The following is a 21,447-nucleotide window of genomic DNA, read 5'->3' on the forward strand; positions in this document are numbered from 1 at the left end:
CTTTTTTATGGCTGTATAGTATTCCATGGTGTATATGTGCCACATTTTCTTTATCCAGTCTATCATTGATGGACATTTGGGTTGGTTCCAAGTCTTTGCTGTTGTGAACAGTGCTGCAGTAAACATACGTGCACATGTGTCTTTATAGTAGAATGATTTATAATCCTTTGAGTATATGCCTAGTAATGGGATTGCTGGGTCAAATGGTATTTCTAGTTCTAGATCCTTGAGGAATCACCACACTGTCTTCCACAATGGTTGAACTAATTTACACACCCACCAACGGTGTATTTCTCCGCATCCTCTCCAGCATCTGTTGTTTCCTGACTTTTTAATGATCACCATTCTAACTGGTGTGAGATGGTATCTCATTGTGGTTTTGATTTGCATTTCTCTGATGACCAGTGATGATGAGCATTTTTGCATGTCTGTTGGCTGCATAAATGTCTTCTTTTGAGAAGTGTCTGTTCATATCCTTTGCCCACTTTTTGATGGGGTTGGTTTTTTCTTGTAAATTTGTTTAAGTTCTTTGTAGATTCTGGATATTAGCCCTTGTCAGATGGGTAGATTGCAAAAATTTTCTCTGTTTTTGCTTTTTGAGATGGAGTCTCACTCTATTGTCCAAGCTGACGACTGTAGCTGACTGCAGCCTCAACCTATTGGGTTCCAGAGATCCTTCTGTGTCAGCCTCCTGAGTAGCTGGGAGTACAGGCAGATGCCACCACACCTGGCTAATTTTAAAAAAAATTTTTGTAGACATGGGGTCTCACCATGCTGCCCAGGCTGGTTTCAAACTCTTGGCTTCAAGCAGTCTCCCCAGCTTGGATTCCCAAAGTGCTGGGATTACAGGAGTGAGTCAGCATGCCTGGCTGGTTGCAGCCATTTTTGGAAAATAAAATGTGCTACAGACATTGTAAGGGCAAAATATTTAACAATAACTGAGATTTCTAAAAATTGCAGATTGGCTAAATATTAATAAATTATGATGTAAGTAAATTATATCTACCTAGGAGAAAATAAAAAAAATTTTATGGTATTTTAAGGTATTTATTTATGTACTTATGCATTGAGATATTTGTCATCAAAATTTTTTACTAGTGTGTATAAGTACCTAACACATAGTAGCAATTCAATAAAATTATTTGAATGAATTAATTGAGGATACTTTTCGATCATTCATAGTTTTTTTAATTTAATTTAATTTTATTATTTTATTTTTTTATTGATCATTCTTGGGTGTTTCTCGCAGAGGGGGATTTGGCAGGGTCATAGGACAGTAGTGGAGGGAAGGTCAGCAGACAAACAAGTGAACAAAGGTCTCTGGTTTTCCTAGGCAGAGTGTTTGTGTCCCTGGGTACATGAGATTAGGGAGTGGTGATGACTCTTAACGAGCATGCTGCCTTCAAGCATCTGTTTAACAAAGCACATCTTGCACCGCCCTTAATCCATTTAACCCTGAGTGGACACAGCACATGTCAGAGAGCACAGGGTTGGGGGTAAGGTCATAGATCAACAGGATCCCAAGGCAGAAGAATTTTTCTTAGTACAGAACAAAATGAAAAGTTTCCCATGTCTACTTCTTTCTACACAGACACAGCAACCTTCCGATTTCTCAGTCTTTTCCCCACCTTGCCCCCTTTTCTATTCCACAAAACCGCCATTGTCATCATGGCCCGTTCTCAATGAGCTGTTGGGTACACCTCCCAGACGGGGTGGTGGCCGGGCAGAGGGGCTCCTCACTTCCCAGTAGGGGCGGCCGGGCAGAGGCGCCCCTCACCTCCCGGACCGGGCGGCTGGCCGGGCGGGGGTCTGACCCCCCCACCTCCCTCCCGGACGTGGCGGCTGGCCGGGCGGGGGGCTGACCCCCCCACCTCCCTCCCAGACGGGGCGGCTGGCTGGGCGGGGGGCTGACCCCCCCCACCTCCCTCCCGGACGGGGCGGCTGGCCGGGCAGGGGGCTGACCCCCCCAACTCCCTCCCGGACGGGGCGGCTGGCTGGGCGGGGGGCTGACCCCCCCACCTCCCTCCCGGACGGGGTGGCTGGCTGGGCGGGGGGCTGACCCCCCCAACTCCCTCCCGGACGGGGTGGCTGGCCGGGCGGGGGGCTGACCCCCACACCTCCCTCCCGGACTGGGCGGCTGGCTGGGCGGGGGGCTGACCCCCCCACCTCCCTCCCGGATGGGGCGGCTGGCCGGGCAGAGGGGCTCCTCACTTCCCAGTAGGGGCGGCCGGGCAGAGGCGCCCCTCACCTCCCGGATGGGGCGGCTGGCCGGGCGGGGGGCTGACCCCCCCCACCTCCCTCCAGGACAGGGCGGCCGGCCGGGCAGAGGGGCTCCTCACTTCCCAGTAGGGGCGGCCGGGCAGAGGCGCCCCTCACCTCCCAGACGGGGCAGCTGGCCGGGTGGGGGGCTGATCCCCCCACCTCCCTCCCGGATGGGGCGGCTGGCCGGGCGGGGGCTGACCCCTCCACCTCCCTCCCGGACGGGGCGGCTGGCCTGGCGGGGGCTGACCCCCACCTCCCTCCTGGACTGGGTGGCTGCTGGGCAGAGATGCTCCTCACTTCCCAGACGGGGTGGCAGCCGGGCGGAGGGGCTCCTCACTTCTCAGACGGGGCGGTTGCCAGGCGGAGGGTCTCCTCACTTCTCAGACGGGGCGGCCGGGCAGAGATGCTCCTCACCTCCCAGACGCGGTCACGGCCGGGCCGAGGCGCTCCTAACATCCCAGACGGGGCGGCGGGGCAGAGGCGCCCCCCACATCTCAGACGATGGGCGGCCGGGCAGAGACGCTGCTCACTTCCTAGATGGGATGGCGGCCGGGAAGAGGCGCTCCTCACTTCCCAGGTGGGATGGCGGCCGGGCAGAGATGCTCCTCACTTTCCAGACTGGGCAGCCAGGCAGAGGGGCTCCTCACATCCCAGACGATGGGCGGCCAGGCAGAGACGCTCCTCACTTCCCAGACGGGGTGGCGGCCGGGCAGAGGCTGCAATCTCCGCACTTTGGGGGGCCAAGGCAGGCGGCTGGGAGGTGGAGGTTGTAGTGAGCCGAGATCACGCCACTGCACTCCAGCCTGGGCGCCATTGAGCACTGAGTTAACGAGACTCCGTCTGCAATCCCGGCACCTCGGGAGGCCGAGGCTGGCGGATCACTTGCGGTTAGGAGCTGGAGACCAGCCCTGCCAACACAGCGAAACCCCTTCTCCACCAAAAAAATTCGAAAACCAGTCAGGTGTGGTGGCACGCACCTGCAATTGCAGGCACTCGGCAGGCTGAGGCAGGAGAATCAGGCAGGGAGGTTGCAGTGAGCCGAGATGGCAGCAACACAGTCCAGCTTTGGCTCGGCATGAGAGGGAGACCGTGGAGAGGGAGAGGGAGAGGGAGAGCCATTCATAGTTTTTATGGTGAGAGTTTTCATTTTGTTCTGTCTTATTTTTATGTGTATTTTAGTTAGATGTTCGCTTAGTCTATTCAAGATGTGTTTTTTGTTTGTTTGTTTGTTTTGAGACAGAGCATTGCTCTGTCGCCCAGGTTGGAGTTTCAGTGGTGCGATCTCAGCTCACTGCAACCTCCACTTCCTGGGTTCAAGTGATTCTCCTGCCTCAGCCTCCTGAGGCAAGCACGCGCCACCACACCCGGCTAATTTTTGTATTTTTAGTAGAGATAGTGTTTCACCATGTTGGTCAGGCTGGTTTTGAACTCGACCTTATGATCCACCTGCCTCCGCCTCCCAATGTTCTGGGATTACAGGTGTGAGCCACCGACCCTGGCCTGTTCAAGATGTTATAACAAAATGCCTTAGACTGGGTAATTTGTGAACAACAGAAATTTATTTCTTACAGTCCTAGAGGCTGGGAAGTCCAAGAGTCAGGTTGCCAGCAGATGTGTGTCTGGTGAGGGCCTCTTCCTTATAAGTGGCACCTTCTGTGTGTCCTCACGTGGCAGAAGGGACAAATAAGCTCCTTTGGACCTCTTTTGTAATGGCACAAATCCCATTCATGAGGGCAGAGTCCTTACGACCTAATAATTTCCCAGATACTCCACTTAATACCACCATGTTGGGGATTAGGTTTTACCTATGAATTTTTGGAACATTCAAATCATAGCAGCTGTTAAGAAACGTTGAATCAGAAGTTTCTAGTCATTCTTTTTTTTGTTTTTTTGAGGCAGAGTCTTGCTCTGTTGCCCAGGCTGGAGTGCAGTGGCGCGATCTCGGCTCACTGCAACCTCTGCCTCCCGGGTTCAAGTGACTCCCCTGTCTCAGCCTCCCGAGTAGCTGGGATTACAGGCGCCCGCTACCACACCCAGCTAACTTTTGTATTTTTGGTAGAGACAAGAGTGTCACCATGTTGGCCAGGCTGGTCTCAAACTCCTGACCTCAGGTGATCTGCCTACCTTGGCCTCCCGAAGTGCTGTGATTACAGGCGTGAGCCACTGCACCTGGCCAGAAGTTGCTAGTCATTCTAAACTGGAAGCTTGACATAATATTTTGAATCAAGCATTTAAAAGATGTCTGCTTTTCATAAATAGTTTATTTTTACATATTTATCCCTTTCATTTAGGAAGGAAGATTCATGAGTTTTTTTTTTTAAACAGCTGGCAAATTAGAGAAAATATTTATACAGCTTCTAATAGGCATCTCAAATTATTTTGAAACATTTGGGAATATATCTTTTGTAATGTTTTGCTTGTAATAATTGAATAGATATTCTCATTTGGTAATAACTTGGAAAATACAAAGTGGCCCATTTAAAATGGGCTCTGATTTAAAGGTACTGTTGGAGGCATTGGTGACCGGCCATTTTTCCTTTTAAATAGAGAAAGTATGACAATCTATTTTCAAGAAACAGCCATAGCAATATTTTTAGTCTCATATGCTCGCACAGAATTTTGTCACTCCCCACCAGTAGGTGGAATCTATTTCCACTCTTCTTGAACCTGGGCAGGCTTGTGACTGTTCAACCAATTGAATGGGGTGGAAATAATGTGATGTGATTTCTGAGGCCATGATATAAATAGGATACAACTGATCCAGCAATCGCACTACTGAGTATCTACCCAAAGGAAAATAAATCAACATGTTTATTGCAGTACTATTCACAACAGCAAAGATACAGAATCAGCGTTGAGTATCTATTAGTGGATGAATGGATAAAGAAAATATGGTATATATACACAATGGAATATTGTTCAACCATAAAAAAACAAAACAAAATAATGTCACTTACAGCAACATGGATGGAACTGGAGGTCATTATCTTAAGTTAAATAAGCTAGGCACAAAAAGACAAATATCATATATTCTCACTTATATGTGGGAGCTAAAAATTTGAACACATGGAGGTAGAGAATGGAAAATAGATAAGAGAGACTGGGAAGGGTGAGTGGGGGAAAGGGGAAGGATGAAGAGAAGTGAGTTAAAGGGTACAAACATACATTAAGATAGGAGTAGATTCAATGTTTGATAGCAGAGCAGGATGACTATACCTAACAAAAATGTATTGTACCCGGTGATGAACATCCTGAAGACCCTGGCTTAATACTATGCATAATATACATGTAACATAATTCCTCATGTAATCTGTAAATTTGCACAAATAAAAAGAGGAAAAAAAAAAGATACAGCTTCTTCCTGGCTCTCTCTTTGTCTTGGGATGCTTGTCGTTGGAACTAAGTCATACGAAGAGGCCACATGTGGGTATTCTCTTCAAAAACCTGAGCTAAGCTGCAGCCAACAGCCAGTATTAACCACAGTATGAGTGAGAAAGCTTTCAGGTAATTCCAGCCCCAGGCTGTTGAGTGTCCTGCTGAGGCCCCAGAAGTTGCGGAGCAGAGACAAGCCAGCCCCACTGTGCCCTGTCTGAATTTATGGTCCACAGAACCTGTGATAGATAATAAATGATTATTGCCTTAAGCCACTAAGTTTTGGGGTAATTTGTTACATGGCAGTAGATAATTCATATAATTTCTAGAAACTTATAGGGAAATAAAGATTTGCTCAAAGACATACATATATATATATATATAAATGATATATAAATGATCCATGTATATATATATATATGATATGGGTGATATATGTAAAATAAATATGGGTGATATATATATATACACACATACACACACACACATATATATATAGATGTTCTCTGCTGTATCATTTATTTATGTTTTCTTTTTTTTAGAGGCAGAGTCTCACTCTGTCACCCAGGCTGGAGTACAGTGGCTCAGTCATAGGTCACTGCAGCCTTGAACTCCTGGGCTCAAGCGTTCCTCCTGCCATAGCCTCCCAAAGCACTGGGATTATAGGTGTGAGCCACGATGCCTGGCCCTGCAGTATAATTTACAGTTTTTTGAAATAGTGTAGCTATCCAACAATAAGAAAATGTTTAAATAAATTATCATAAGCACACTATTTTCCTAAGTAAAATTTCTACATTTTCTATATTCAAAAACAAAGTTTAAAGAATTGGTATATAGTCAATTACGTTATAATGATAAACCTAATTGAATTATATATTTACATAAATAAAGATGATTAAGAACAAAAAAGGCTTTACATCTGATAAAGGACATGTACCCAGAACATACAAGAACTTTCGTCAGTCAATAAGAAAAGATACTAAATGTTTTAAATGGACAAAAGAATTGAACAAGCATGTCCCCAAAGAAGATATTCAAATGGCCCTTAAGCAAGTAGAAAGGTCCTCAACATCACTACTCATCAGGGAAATGCAAAGTAGAAAACAAAGAGATGCCAGTAGACGTTCACTGTAATGGAATAAAATTTAGCAGATGAGCAATATCAAGTGTTGACAAGGATATGAAGTAACTGGAACCCTTACACCTTGATGGTGTGAGGGTAAATGGTATCACTTTGTGAGCTGTTGGGTAAAACCAATGTTGACCCCATAAACTTTCAGTCCCATTCTTGGGTATATACCTAAGAGAAAAGAGTGCTTATGTCCACCAAAGCACACATAGAATTATATTCATAGCAACTGTATTCATAATGGCTCAAATTGGAAAGCTGCTCTAGTCATACATTGTCTGCCCTTACCTTTATTAACGCAGTAGTGCTTAGCATGTAGCTACCTGTGTTTAGTTTAATATGTGTTATTAATGAAAATTTATTTAGGGGATTTCACCCCCCAATTTTTTAACTTTATGGTTTCAAATTTCTTAAAACCTTTCTCTTTACATCAGTTTGGTTTTGGAAGACTAAAAGAAAGAGCTTGTTGCACAGATGGCCCAAAGCACAAATTATTAAAATGCTAACTTTTATCTACATCCAGCTCCAAATATTCCCTTACTCCTTGATCATTCTTTTTTTTTTTTTTTTTTTTTTTATTGATCATTCTTGGGTGTTTCTCACAGAGGGGGATTTGGCAGGGTCATAGGACAATAGTGGAGGGAAGGTCAGCAGATAAACATGTGAACAAGGGTCTCTGGTTTTCCTAGGCAGAGGACCCTGCGGCCTTCCGCAGTGTTTGTGTCCCTGGGTACATGAGATTAGGGAGTGGTGATGACTCTTAACGAGCATGCTGCCTTCAAGCATCTGTTTAACAAAGCACATCTTGCACCACCCTTAATCCATTTAACCCTGAGTGGACACAGCACATGTTTCAGAGAACACAGGGTTAGGGGTAAGGTCACAGATCAACAGGATCCCAAGGCCAAAGAATTTTTCTTAGTACAGAACAAAATGAAAAGTTTCCCATGTCTACTTCTTTCTACACAGACACGGCAACCATCCGATTTCTCAATCTTTTCCCCACCTTTCCCCCCTTTCTATTCCACAAAACCATCATTGTCATCATGGCCCGTTCTCAATGAGCTGTTGGGTACACCTCCCAGACGGGGTGGTGGCTGGGCAGAGGGGCTCCTCACTTCCCAGTAGGGGCGGCCGGGCAGAGGCGCCCCTCACCTCCCGGACGAGGCGGCTGGTCGGGCGGGGGGCTGACCCCCCCACCTCCCTCCCGGACGGGGCGGCTGGCCAGGCAGAGGGGCTCCTCACTTCCCAGTAGGGGCGGCCGGGCAGAGGCACCCCTCACCTCCCGGACGGGGCAGCTGGCCGGGCGGGGGGCTGACCTCCCCACCTCCCTCCAGGACGGGGCGGCTGGCCGGGCAGAGGGGCTCCTCACTTCCCAGTAGGGGCGGCCAGGCAGAGGCGCCCCTCACCTCCCAGACGGGGCGGCTGGCCGGGTGGGGGGCTGACCCCCCCACCTCTCTCCCGGACGGGGCGGCTGGCCGGGCAGGGGGCTGACCCCCCCACCTCCCTCCCGGACGGGGCGGCTGGCCGGGCGGGGGGGCTCCTCACTTCCCAGTAGGGGCAGCTGGGCAGAGGCGCCCCTCACCTCCCGGACGGGGCGGCTGGCTGGGCCGGGGGGCTGACCCCCCCACCTCCCTCCCGGACGGGGCGGCTGGCCGGGTGGGGGCTGACCCCCCCACCTCCCTCCCGGACGGGGTGGCTGCCGGGCAGAGACGCTCCTCACTTCTCAGACGGGGCGGCTGCCGGGCGGAGGGGCTCCTCACTTCTCAGGCTGGGGGGCTGCCGGGCGGAGGGGCTCCCCACATCTCAGACGATGGGCGGCCGGGTAGAGACGCCCCTCACTTCCTAGATGGGATGGCGGCCGGGGAGAGACGCTCCTCACTTTCCAGACTGGGCAGCCAGGCAGAGGGGCTCCTCACGTCCCAGACGATGGGCGGCCAGGCAGAGACGCTCCTCACTTCCCAGACGGGGTGGTGGCCGGGCAGAGGCTGCACTCTCAGCACTTTGGGAGGCCAAGGCAGGCGGCTGGGAGGTGGAGGTTGTAGCAAGCCGAGATCACGCCACTGCACTCCAGCCTGGGCACCATTGAGCACTGAGTGAACCAGACTCCGTCTGCAATCCCGGCACCTCGGGAGGCCGAGGCTGGCGGATCACTCGCGGATAGGAGCTGGAGACCAGCCTGGCCAACACAGCGAAACCCCGTCTCCACCAAAAAAATACAAAAACCAGTCAGGCGTGGCGGCGCGCGCCTGCAATCCCAGGCACTCGGCAGGCTGAGGCAGGAGAATCAGGCAGGGAGGTTGCAGTGAGCCCAGATGGCAGCAGTACAGTCCAGCTTCGGCTCGGCATCAGAGGGAGACCGTGGAAAGAGAGGGAGAGGGAGACCATGGGGAGAGGGAGAGGGAGAGGGGGAGGGGGAGGGAGAGGGAGCCTTTTTTTTTTTTCTTTTTGAGACTGAGTCTGTGTCGCCTAGGCTGGAGTGATAGATGTATGTATGGTCCCCTATTCTGAGGTAATACAGTCATGCATCTGAGAAATGTGTCATGAGATGACTTTGTCATTGTGAGAACACCATGGAGTGTACTTACAGAAACCTGGATGGTGTAACTGCTATACACCTAGATGGTATAACTACTACTATGCATAGTCTATATGATATAGCCTATTACTTCTAGGCCACAAACCTGTACAGCAGGTTACTGTACTGAATACTGTAGGCAGTTATAACACAGTGCTAAGTATTTGAGTATCTAAACATAGAGAAGGTACAATAAAAACACAGTATAAAAGGTAAAAACTGGTACACCTGTATAGGGCACTTAACCATGAATGGGGCTTACAGGACTGGAAGTTGCTCTGGGTGAGTCGGAGGTGAATGATGAGTGAATGTGAGGGCCTAGGACATTATTGTACACTACTGGAGACTTTATAAACTTTATAAACACTGAACACTTAGGCTACACTAAATTTAAAACAAATTTTTCTTGGCTGGGCATGGTGGCTCACTCCTGTAATCCCAGCACTTTGGGAGGCTGAGGTCGGCAGATCACTTGAGTCCAGGAGTTCAAGACCGGCCTGGGGAGCATGGCAAAACCCCGTCTCTACAAAAAATACAAAAATTAGCCAGGCATGGTGGCGCACACCTGTGGTCCCAGCTGAGGACTGGGAGGCTGAGGTGAGAGGATCATTTGAGCCAGGAGGTTGAAGGTGCAGTGAGCCATGGTAGTGCCATTGCACTCCCATCTGGGCAATAGAGCGAGATCCTATCTCAAAAACAAACAAATTTTTTTTCTTTAATAATATATTAAGCTTAGCTTACTGTTAAGTTTTTACTTTATAAATGTTTCAATTTTTAAAAACTTTTGGACTTTTTTGTAATAACACCTAGCTTAAAAGACAAGTACATTGTATAGCTATAGAAAATAATTTTTCTTTATATCTTTATAGGCTTTTTCTATTTAAAAAGTTTAAATTTTTGTTTAACTTTTAGAATATTTTGGTAAAAATGAACACACACACACACACACACACACACACACTCTGAGCCTAGGTCTACACAGGGTCAGGATCATGAATATCCCTCACTTGCCCCCCTACATCTTTATCCACTGGCACACCTTCAGGAGCAGTAACAGGCATGGAGCTGTTATCTCCTAGGATAACAATACCTTCTTCTGGAAGTCCTCCTGAAGGACCTGCCTGAGGCTCTTCTTGAGGAGATGTCACTCTTTTCAGAAATTTGCCCATGGTGTTTTGCTTGGTTTATTTCTATTTTTCATTGTAGATTTGTTTGTAAGCAGTTAATGCAGCATGAACATTCCTGTGTATTAATGAAAACCTTTCTGTTTTGGGGGGTCCATGTTTTCACACTTCTTAAGGAGTTTGTTGAGGTGTGCAAAAGCTTCTACCAAACCCTTCACTGTGAATTTTGTTGGGGGTTCTTTTTCTTTCTCCAGCAAACTTCCTTCTCTCTTGCTGCTTTTTCAGCTGTGCATTCCTATCCCAGTTCCAACTCATTAGTCAATTCCTGCGATGTTATTGTGGCTATAACATTACTAGATGACAGGAGTTTTTCAGCTCCATTTAACTACAGTCCATTGTTGACCAAAACATCATTTTGTGGCACACAACTGTATTTAGCTATTTTAGTGGTTGGGTAGCTGCTATCGTTTTTCAGTGAAATTTGAGTAGTTAAAATGAGTCAAGTAGTAGCTGAAAGCATGACGAAACTTATAATAGGACTTTCTTTACTTGTAAATGATACAATATGGTATGGCTAGATTAAGTCTTTTAAAAATACCCATAGATTTCAACTTGGTTCTTAAACTTGGTTCCATAAAGCTGGAAGTGGAACCATTGGACATATATCAGAAATTCAATTGAACACCTCCTTTTAAATTTATGGTTTACAGACTTGTGGCTCTTAGATCCCAGGGGATCTAAAGTAGACTGTGTTATAAAGTAGGCACATAACAAGACAACAGCCAATTTAAAAATATTAAATGAACTTGCTAATTCTCCATGATATTATATATATAAACTTTGTACCTAATGTAAACTGAAGGTAGTTATTAGCATTTCCAGATTAGAAAACATGACTTCCCTTATCCGCTTTTTTTTTTTTTTTTTTTTTTTTTTGAAACGGAGTGTTGCTCTGTCGCCCAGGCTGAAGTGCAGTGTCACAATCTCGGCTCACTGCAACCTCCATCTCCCAGATTCAAGCGATTCTTCTGCCTCAGCCTCCCAAGTAGCTGGGATTACAGGTGTGTGCCATCACACCCGGCTAATTTTTGTATTTTTAGTAAAGACAGGGTTTCACCATGTTGGCCAGGCTGGTTTTGAACTCCTGACCTCAGGTGATCCACCTGCCTCGGCCTCCCAAGGTGCTGGGATTACAAGCGTGAGCCACACCGCACCTGGCCCCTTATCCATTCTTTTATGCTCTGTTACTACAGCAAATTATTCTCAGACATAGCTGCGTCTTAGTAGTAGTGTTCTTGTTATTATCAGTAACAAAGTACATTAAGCTACTGCCTTTTGTTTTATTCTGTTTTGTTTTGTTTTATTTTGAGACGGTGTCTTGCTCTGTTGCCCAGGCTGGAGTTCAGTGGCGTGATCTCAGCTCACTGCAACCTCTGCCTCCCACGTTCAAGCGATTCTTCTGCCTCAGCTTCCCTAGTAGCTGGGATTATGGGCACTTGTCACTACACCTGGCTAATTTTTGTATTTTTAGTAGAGGTGGAGTTTTGCCATGTTGCCCAGGCTGGTCTTGAACTCCTGACCTCAAGTGATCTGCCTGCCTCAGCCTCCCAAAGTGCTGGGATTACAGGCGTGAGCCATGGTGCCCGGCCGAGACTTCTAAAACATAGGTGTCATTAGGACAGTTCTATAGGAGAAATAAATGCCATTTTAGTATTGTGACTACTTTTCTTTCATTTTCTTTAACCATAGTTTCATTTTTAACACCTGTTCTATAGATAGAAAAACAAAGATACTCATGTCATCTAGTGTCTTGTCTCATTTATAACTTGTTCCCTGAATCAGCTTCAAGTCTTTCATGTTTATGTGTAAAACATAGGGCTGGGCACAGTGGCTCACTCCTGTAATCCCAGCACTTTGGGAGGCCCAGGCAGGTGGATCACCTGAGGTCAGGAGTTCGAGAGCAGCCTGGCCAACATGGTGAAACCCTGTGTCTACTAAAAATGCAAAAATTAGCCAGGTGTGGTGGCATGCTTCTGTAGTCCCAGCTACTCAGGAGGCTGAGACAGAAGAATCGCTTGAACCCAGGAGGCGGAGGTTGCAGTGAGCTGAGATCGTGTCACTGCATTCCAGCCTGGGTTGACAGAGCAAGCCTCCATCTCAAAAAAACAAACAACAAAAACCATTATAATTTATGCACACACAAATATTTAAAATGACTGTCACTTTTTTATACTTAGAATTGATCATTTATGATACATAGTATCTTAGAATTTTTTTCCCACCTACTGGTGCTGTGGATGTGAAATCATGGTGATTTATTAGGTTTAATTTGTCACGTAAAAGAATTGTGTTCTGTTTGTTCTCTATACATTTAAATATTTTAAATTATTATTATTTTTTTTTGTAGCTGTCCCCTTTCCTCCAACCCAACGGCTTACTTTCAAGGAAGTATTTGAGAATGGGAAACCTAAAGTTGATGTTTTAAAAAACCATTTGGTAAAGGAAGGACGACTGGAAGAGGAAGTAGCCTTAAAGATAATCAATGATGGGGCTGCCATCCTGAGGCAAGAGAAGACTATGATAGAAGTAGATGCTCCAATCACAGGTATAAAAAGTCTTTGCATGATACTTTTTTACAGTATAGATTTGCATGAGCAGTTTTGAGAAATAATTACAAATAACCAGCTAAAAACTGGTGTGGTAATTTTTCTAGAAATTATGAGACAGTCAGGATTGGTTAGGATATTTGTTGTTAATTGAAGAAATACAATTTTAAGTGTCTCATATTTCCAGTAGAACTATTTAGTATGAATAGATTGACTACAGTTTTACAGCAGTCCTGTCAAAAGCTGGAGTGATTTAAGTTAGAAGTTAAACTGTGATCCCTTTTGGTGTAATGCCCTTTGTCTTCTAAGTGATAATTTCTCACCTCACTTTATACTTTTTTTCCTAGTATGTGGTGATATTCATGGACAATTCTTTGACCTAATGAAGTTATTTGAAGTTGGAGGATCACCTAGTAACACACGCTACCTCTTTCTGGGTGACTATGTGGACAGAGGCTATTTCAGTATAGAGGTAAAAATTAAACTGGATATGTTGGGACGATTATATTGTCTTTTAAAAAAGATGATTTCCATTCTTCAGTAGAAGACATTAAAATGAGAACTCTGGTAGAATTTATAGACTTTGTTACTTTCAAAATTAAAGTAGTAGAAATGTTTTAATTGATAGAACAGTTATTCCTTTTTTAAAACCAGTAGAAAATCTGACAAATAGGCTATATATTAATATTAACCCAATTTTACAAATAGTTAAATGTTCACTAACTTTTCCTCTTGAAGATAGTATACAGGGTTGTGTAAAAATGACATAAATTGCTGTTCACCCTAAATGGGGTTTAGATTAGCTGACCTTAATTATAAGACCATAAGCTGCTGAGCTACAATTAACACTTAGATTAACTGCCAGTGCTAAATAAGCACTAAGCTTTTTGGAGGAATAATGTCTGGTACTGGTACACATAGTAAGCACTTAATAAATGTTCACTGAAGGGGAAAAATGAGTTGTAGTTAATGAAAACTTATACTTTCCTTTTATATATTTTGAAAATGGAAAGATAGGAACATGTTTAGAATTAAATAGAAGCTTTAATGTGTAAAAGATAAAACTACTTTAGAACTTTATGCAAGGACTTGAGTACAGTGGAACCACAGCACATTCATAGTTAATGTTCATTGATTCAACTGTACATGCTGGCAAATAAATGAGAAAAAAACTTTTGAAATAGTGTGGGTAATAGGATTTGTAATGTGACCAAGAATAAGCATGAGCTGAGAAATTGAGTCTGCTTTCTGTCTTTGCTGTCTATAGTCCTGCCTGCCCTCATGTGTGAGAATCTCACTGTACTAGTGTGTTTCTGGTGGTTAAAGGTTTATTGTCCTGCAGCCTCACTCCTAAATGCAAGTCAGCTCTCTCACCTGATGCCCAAGCAAAGGAGCAGCAGTTGCTCTATTGCTGTAGAAAAAATAAGCAAAAAAATGGATTTTTAGTTTTCAGTTAGATAGGCAATCTAAATTCATGAATCAGAAAAGTTCAATGTTGGCCGGGCACGGTGGCTCACACCTGTAATCCCAGCACTTTGGGAGGCCGAGGCAGGCAGATTACGAAGTCAGGAGATCAAGACCATCCTTGGTAACACGGTGAAACGCCATCTCTACTAAAAATACAAAAAATTAGCCGGGTGTGTTGGCAGGCACCTGTAGTCCCAGCTACTTGGGAGGCTGAGACAGGAGAATGGCATGAACCTGGGAGACGGAGCTTGCAGTGAGCTGAGATCATGCCTCTGTACTCCAGCCTGGGTGACAGAGCGAGACTCTGTCTCAAAAAAAAAAAAAAAAAAAAGTTCAATGTTAGTTGCCAGTGCACAAAATTCATTTAGTGTCAAATGTGAGGACAAAAGTTAAAGGTATAAACTGACAAAATAGTAAAGCCCATTTTTCCTGCTGCTCAGTAAATGTCCAAGGTCTCTAAATAGGTACTGGGAATAGGTGGAGATTATCCTTGCAGACTGTATCATTGAGGAGCTTCCCTGTTGCCACTCGTATCATGCATGTTTCAGTAGACAGTAAGTCAAATGTATGGATGTGGGGCTGCACGCAATGGCTCACGCCTGTAATCCCAGCACTTCGGGAGGCTGAGGTGGGTGGATCACCTGAGGTCAGGAGTTCGAGACCAGCCTGGCCAACATGGTGAAACCCCATCTCTACTAAAAATACGAAAGTTTGCCAGGCATGGTGGTGGGCGCCTGTAATCCCAGCTACTTGGGAGGCTGAGGCAGGATAATTGCTTGAACCTGGGAGGCTGAGGCAGGATAATTGCTTGAACCTGGGAGGCAGAGGTTGCAGTGGGCTATTGTGCCGCTGCACTCCAGCCTGGGTGACAGAGCAAGACTCTGTCTCAAAAAAAAAAGAAAGAAAGAAAGAAAGAAAGAAAGTATGGATGTTAGAAAGACACATTGAGTTCAGTTTATTTCTTTGTGTTTTTGCTAGCATGAGAAGGTTTCAGACGGTAAAGATTAGAAGAATACAAAACTCAGTGAATTTTTAATTAGCCATTTTATTTTATTTTATTTTTTTAGAGATGGGGTCTTGCCATGTTGCCTAGGCTGGAGTGCAGTGGCTATACACAGGTGCGATCATTTCGTACCTCAGCCTCCAACTCCTGGATTCAAGCCATCCTCCTGCCTCAGCTTCCTGAGTATCTGGAACTATAGATGCACACCACTGTGCCTGGCTAGTCATTGTATTTAATAAAACAACTTTTTAAAAATTAATTAATTAATTAATTAATTAATTAATTAATTAATTAATTAATTAATTAATTTATTGAGACAGAGTTTCGCTTTTGTTGCCCAGGCTAGAGTGCAATGGCACGATCTCGGCTCACTGCAACGTCCGCCTCCCAGGTTCAAATGATTCTTCTGCCTCAGCCTCCCGAGTAGTTGGGATTACAGGCGCCTGCCACCACGTCCGGGTAATTTTTTGTATTTTTAGTAGAGATGGGGTTTCACCATCTTGGCCAGGCTGGTCTTGAACTGCTGACCTCGTGGTCCACCCACCTTGGCCTCCCAAAGTGCTAGGATTACAGGTGTGAGCCACTGCGCCTGGCAATAAAACAACTTTTTTTTTTGAGATGGAGTCTTGCTCTGTTGCCCTGGCTGGAGTGCAGTGGCGCGATCTTGGCTCACTGCAACCTATGCCTCCTGGGTTTTAAGCAGTTCTCTGCCTCTGCCTCCTGAGTAGCTGGGATTACAGGTGCTTGCCACCACACCCGGCTAATTTCTGTATTTTTAGTAGAGATGGGGTTTCACCATCTTGGCCAGGCTGGTCTTGAACTCCTGAACTCGTTATCTACCCACCTTGGCCTTCCAAAGTGTTGGGATTACAGGCATGAGCCACTGCGCCCAGCCTAAAACAACTTTTTAGTGATAAATTATTATGCCAAATTATCTTCTGATTAACTCGTATAACTTAAAATAGCTTTAAAATAGTTTTAATTCATTAATACATTCAATAAAGCACATAGAAAATATCAACAATGATTTTGTGCACAGACATCATGTTCAGAATATTTTGTGTTATGCATTTTTTCCCTCACTCATCAATAAAGTTTCTTGAGTGCCAACTTTATGGGCAGGCTATGAGAATAAAATAAAGAATAAAATTTATGCTCTGTAGGAGCTTCCAGTCTAATAGAAAAGATGCACTTACGAATAGACTTTCGGTATAATATAAAATGTGCTTCTTGAATTAACAGCGTTTTTCATATTAGGACTTAGCACAGTGCCTAACACATAGTAGGCACACAGTTAATATTTGTTGAATGAATGAATGTTAATAAATCATAGTTTGTATTTAGCTTTATCCTGTTAATTAGATGTTTGCTAACTTAAAGAGTTTTTTCTGCAATAACTTCAGAGATAAATGAATCAAAACTTTAAGGTGGCAATGACATTTTATACCAGTGTTAAAACCGAAGTATGAGATCTATCGAGTGTTCATTGGAAGTCACTTATTTATAAACCACTAAGATTATAAACCTCTATAGGCTATAGCTTACTCTAACATGTTGCAAGTATACACTTGAAAAATAGTTTTTTAATAAATATTCTTGATAGCCATGAGTGTGATGTTTTTGTTTAATAGATGAAAATACGGTCATGGAATTCTTATTAAAATTTTTTGTTATAAATAATTTATTTTTAATAGAAAAGTTGGGAAATGCAGAATCTAGAAAACAAAAACTTTCTACAAATCAGAGATAATCACTGTTAATGTTTTGTTATACTTTCTTGCAGCCTTTTTTCTTCGTTTACATTTGTATATATTTTGTTTTTAAGAAAATTGAGAGCATTTTGTATGCTCCTTTTCTGATCTTCTTTTTCCACTCAAGATTGTATGGAAAGCATTTTTCTGTATTGTTTTCTCCAGAAGTGTAGTGTCAAAGTCAAATAAAATAGAGACAAATCTCTGAAATTAAAACATTTTATCTGGGAAGAAAAAAGACCAGCCTGGCGAACATGGTGAAACCTTGTCTCTACTAAAAATACAAAAATTAGCCAAGTGTGGTGGTGGGCGCCTGTAATCTCAGCTACTTGGGAGGCTGAGGCGGGAGAATGGCTTGAGCCTGGGAGGTGGAGGTTGCAGTGAGCCCAGATCGCCCCACTGCACTCCAGCCTGGGTGACTGAGCAAGACTCTGTCTCAAAAAAAAAAAAAAAGAAAGAAAAGAAATATATGCAATTTGGGGCATACACACAGACTGAGCGGTCTTTGGTATGTCTGAAGAAAAGAGAAGATTAGGTTTTATGAGAAAGAAAAATGTTATGTATTGCTGTTTGAGAAAGTTCATTGACACTAGTAAGGTTCTGGAGGGCTGACAAGTTTTACTTAATCTCATGTAATCAATTTATATTCTGCTTGATCTCCGTTAATAGTTTCATGAGTCCATCAGTTTCTTTATTAGAGTTGTGGAAATTTTTATTTAGCCTATTGCACTTAATGTTATCAGCAACCTATATTTAAGAGTACTTGTTGAAGTCTTTTCCATGAATCTGATTGTGCATGTTTTTAGAGACAAAACAGTAACTGTGGATGACAAAAGCTTAGAACAGCCATGGTTAAAAATCTGATGAAAGTTTACGATTGATAAGGAATTTTGTTATTTCTATTATAGATAGCATTTTAGGATACAATAATCAGAATTAAGACTGAGTTATGAGTTATACAATTTTTATGAGTTATACAATTTTTGAAACATTTATATTAACAACATACCCATAAATGCAACTAAAATAAGATCTAGTATCACTTACCATTTAACAGTTTCTTATATAATTTACTAAATGAGCCTGATCATTTCATATCTCTGTAAGATGAGAGATATAGATCTTTTGAGGCTTTCCAGGGGCTGAACTGGAAAATCCCAAAGTTAATTTAATGTAATTTTATTTTTTTGAGACGGAGTCTCGCTGTGTCACCCAGGCTGGAGTGCAGTGGTGCAATCTCAGCTCACTGCATCCTCTGCCTCCCAGGTTCAAGTGATTCTCCTGCCTCAGCCTCCCAAGTAGCTGGGATTACAGCCCCCCACCACCATGCTCAGTTAATATTTGTGTTTTTAATAGAGATGGAGTTTCACCATATTGGCCAGGCTGGTCTCCAACTCCTGATGTCAGGTGATCCACCTGCCTCAGCCTCCCAAAGTGCCAGGATTACAGGTGTGAGCCACTGCAGCCAGCCCCAAAGTTAATTTTAGGTCAAAAGTACTTAATTGAGGCTGGTCACAGTGGCTTAAGCCTGTAATCCCACTGCTTTGGGAGGCCTAGATGGGAGGCTAACATGTGTCCAGGAGTTCAAGACCAGCCTGAGCAAGATCTTGTTTCTATAAAAATAAAAAACAAAAAAAGACTTAATTGAGGATTTGATTTTGGGGACGTTTGTCAAAGATGTCAAAAGGCTCAGAACATCTGATCAAAACAGAATCACACAGGTCACTAAAATAATGGTCATTTGGCTGTGCGCAGTGGCTCATGCCTGTAATCCCACACTTGGGGAGGCTGAGGCAGGTGGATCACCTGAGGTCAGGTGTTTGAGTCCAGCTTGGCCAACATGGTGAAACCCCGTCTGTACTAAAAATACAAAAAGTTAGCCAGACGTGGTGGTGGGTGCCTGTAATTCCAGCTACTTGGGAGGCTGAGGCAGGAGAATCACTTGAACCTGGGAGGCAGAGGTTGCAGTGAGCCAAGATCGCGCCACTGCACTGCAGCCTGGGCAACAAGAGCCAAACTCTGTCTCAAGAAAAATAAATAATAATAATAATCATCATCATCATAATAATAATGATAATATTCATTCAGCCAGTGATAAAAGATTTCCAAAGTAATACAGAAAGTTACATGGATGTAAAAACGTTAGTTGCCTTAAAGCTTAGTTTTCCTAAGTAATAAGATACCTAATAAGGGCAACATAGAAATTATCTTGATGAAATGTGAAAGTTTTGTGTCCTTTTTTTTTTTAATGTTTTAAATTCTGGTATACATGTACAGAACATGCAGGTTTGTTACATAGGTATACATGTGCCATGGTGGTTTGCTGCATCCATCAACCTGTCATCTACATTAGGTACTTCTCCTAATGCTGTCCCTCCCCTAGCCCCCAACCTGCCAATAGGCCCCGGTGTATGATGTTCCCCTCCCTGTGTTCTCATTGTTCAACTCCCACTTATGAGTGAGAATATGTGGTGTTTGGTTTTCTGTTCCAGTGTTAGTTTGTTGAGAGTGATGGTTTCCAGCTTCATCCATGTCCCTGCAAATACATGAACTCATCCTTTTTTTTGGCTCCACAGTATTCCATGGTGTGTATGTGCCACATTTTCTCTATCCAGTCTATCACTGATGGACATTGGGTTGGTTCCAAGCCTTTACTATTGGGAATAGTGCTGCAGTAGACATACGTGTGCATGTGTCTTTATAGTAGAATGATTTATAATCCTTTGGGTATATACCCGGTAATGGGATTGCTGGGTCAGATGGTATTTCTGGTTCTAATCCTTGAGGAATCACCCCACTGTCTTCCACAGTGGTTGAACTAATTTACACTCCCACCAACAGTATAAAAGCATTCCTATTTCTCCACATCCTCTCCAGCATCTGTTGTTTCCTGATTTTTTAATGATCGCCATTCTAACTGGCATGAGAGTGTATCTCATTGTGGTTTTGATTTGCATTTCTGTAATGACCAGTGATGATGAGCTTTTTTTCATATATTTGTTGGCTGCATAAATGTCTTCTTTTGAGAAGTGTCTGTTCATATCCTTTGCCCACTTTTTGATCGGGTTGTTTGTTTTTTTCTTGTAAATTTGTTTAAGTTCATTGTAGATTCTGGATATTAGCCCTTTGTCAGATGGATAGATTGCAAAAATTTTCTCCCATTCTATAGGTTACCCGTTCACTCTGATGATAGTTTCTTTTGCAGTGCAGAAGCTCTTTAGCTTAATTAGATTCCATTTGTTAATATTGGCTTTTGTTGCCATTGCTTTTGGTGTTTTAGTCTTGAAGCCTTTGCCCATGCCTATGTCCTGAATGAAGCATATAAAAGTTTTGTTTTTTAAACAAGCTACCAAAAAGGTGAAGAAAAACCTTCTGTAGTATGATTATTTCTTCTTATGTGATGTTCACTTACATAACCTGGAAATCAAACCTGATGAAAAGAGTACTTGAATTAATCAGACAGAGGAAGAATGTGCCCAGGATTATGAATGTTGCAATTCAGCCACATCAAGAAAAGCCAAGATACATTAGAGGAAAACATAGCTTTTTTAGGCTTTTAAGATAAACCTCTTAGTGTCAGATCATAACAGTAGAGTTAGAATAGGAGAAAAAAAGTTATAGGAGCAGATGAAAAAGTTGGAGAGAGTCACCTTCTAGCCAAGCAAAAGGATACACTTTTTCAAGTGGAGAAAGAACAGAAGGCAATAATATATGACTTGCAATCATGTACAGTGAAGGACAGCAGAATTTGAGCTTCTGAGGTATACATTTGAGAAGTTTCAAAAAGAAACAGATTTCAGAATTAAGTATCAAAACCTCTTGCAGTTTTACTAAGAGAAAGTCAATACTTTAAGAAAAGCCCTGTTCTACCATAGGAGACCAAATTTTATAGTTTTGTATTAGTGTCTTTTTACTATCAAAGCTCAATCTTTGGGAAGACCACATGTCATTTTATTTTTTTATTTTTCAATTTTTATTTATTTATTTTTTTTGAGACGGAGTCTTGCTGTGTTGCCCAGGCTGGAGTGCAGTGGCGCAATCTCGACTCACTGCAGGCTCTGCCTCCAGGGTTCACACCATTCTCCTGCCTCAGCCTCCTGAGTAGCTGGGACTACAGGCATGTGCCACCACGCCCGGCTAATTTTTCGTATTTTT

At 43.6% G+C, this 21,447-nt stretch overlaps 1 protein-coding gene and 1 long non-coding RNA gene across 3 annotated transcripts in view; one reads left to right on the top strand and one right to left on the bottom strand.

Moving 5' to 3' along the window:
- The window catches only part of PPP3CC (protein phosphatase 3 catalytic subunit gamma), a 103,817-nt gene that overhangs the window by 25,088 nt on the left and 57,282 nt on the right, over positions 1 to 21,447 (top strand). For both annotated transcript variants that reach the window (XM_031013659.3, XM_031013658.3), the window contains exons 2-3: positions 12,873 to 13,070; positions 13,419 to 13,543. In XM_031013659.3, coding sequence (XP_030869519.1) covers positions 12,873 to 13,070; positions 13,419 to 13,543 — 323 coding nt within the window. The remainder of the gene's footprint in view (positions 1 to 12,872; positions 13,071 to 13,418; positions 13,544 to 21,447) is intronic.
- The window catches only part of LOC129524191 (uncharacterized), a 99,009-nt gene that overhangs the window by 15,720 nt on the left and 61,842 nt on the right, over positions 1 to 21,447 (bottom strand). The gene's annotated exons all lie outside the window — the stretch shown is intronic.

This window comes from Gorilla gorilla, chromosome 7, assembly GCF_029281585.2.
Source record: "Gorilla gorilla gorilla isolate KB3781 chromosome 7, NHGRI_mGorGor1-v2.1_pri, whole genome shotgun sequence".
NCBI lineage: Eukaryota > Metazoa > Chordata > Mammalia > Primates > Hominidae > Gorilla > Gorilla gorilla.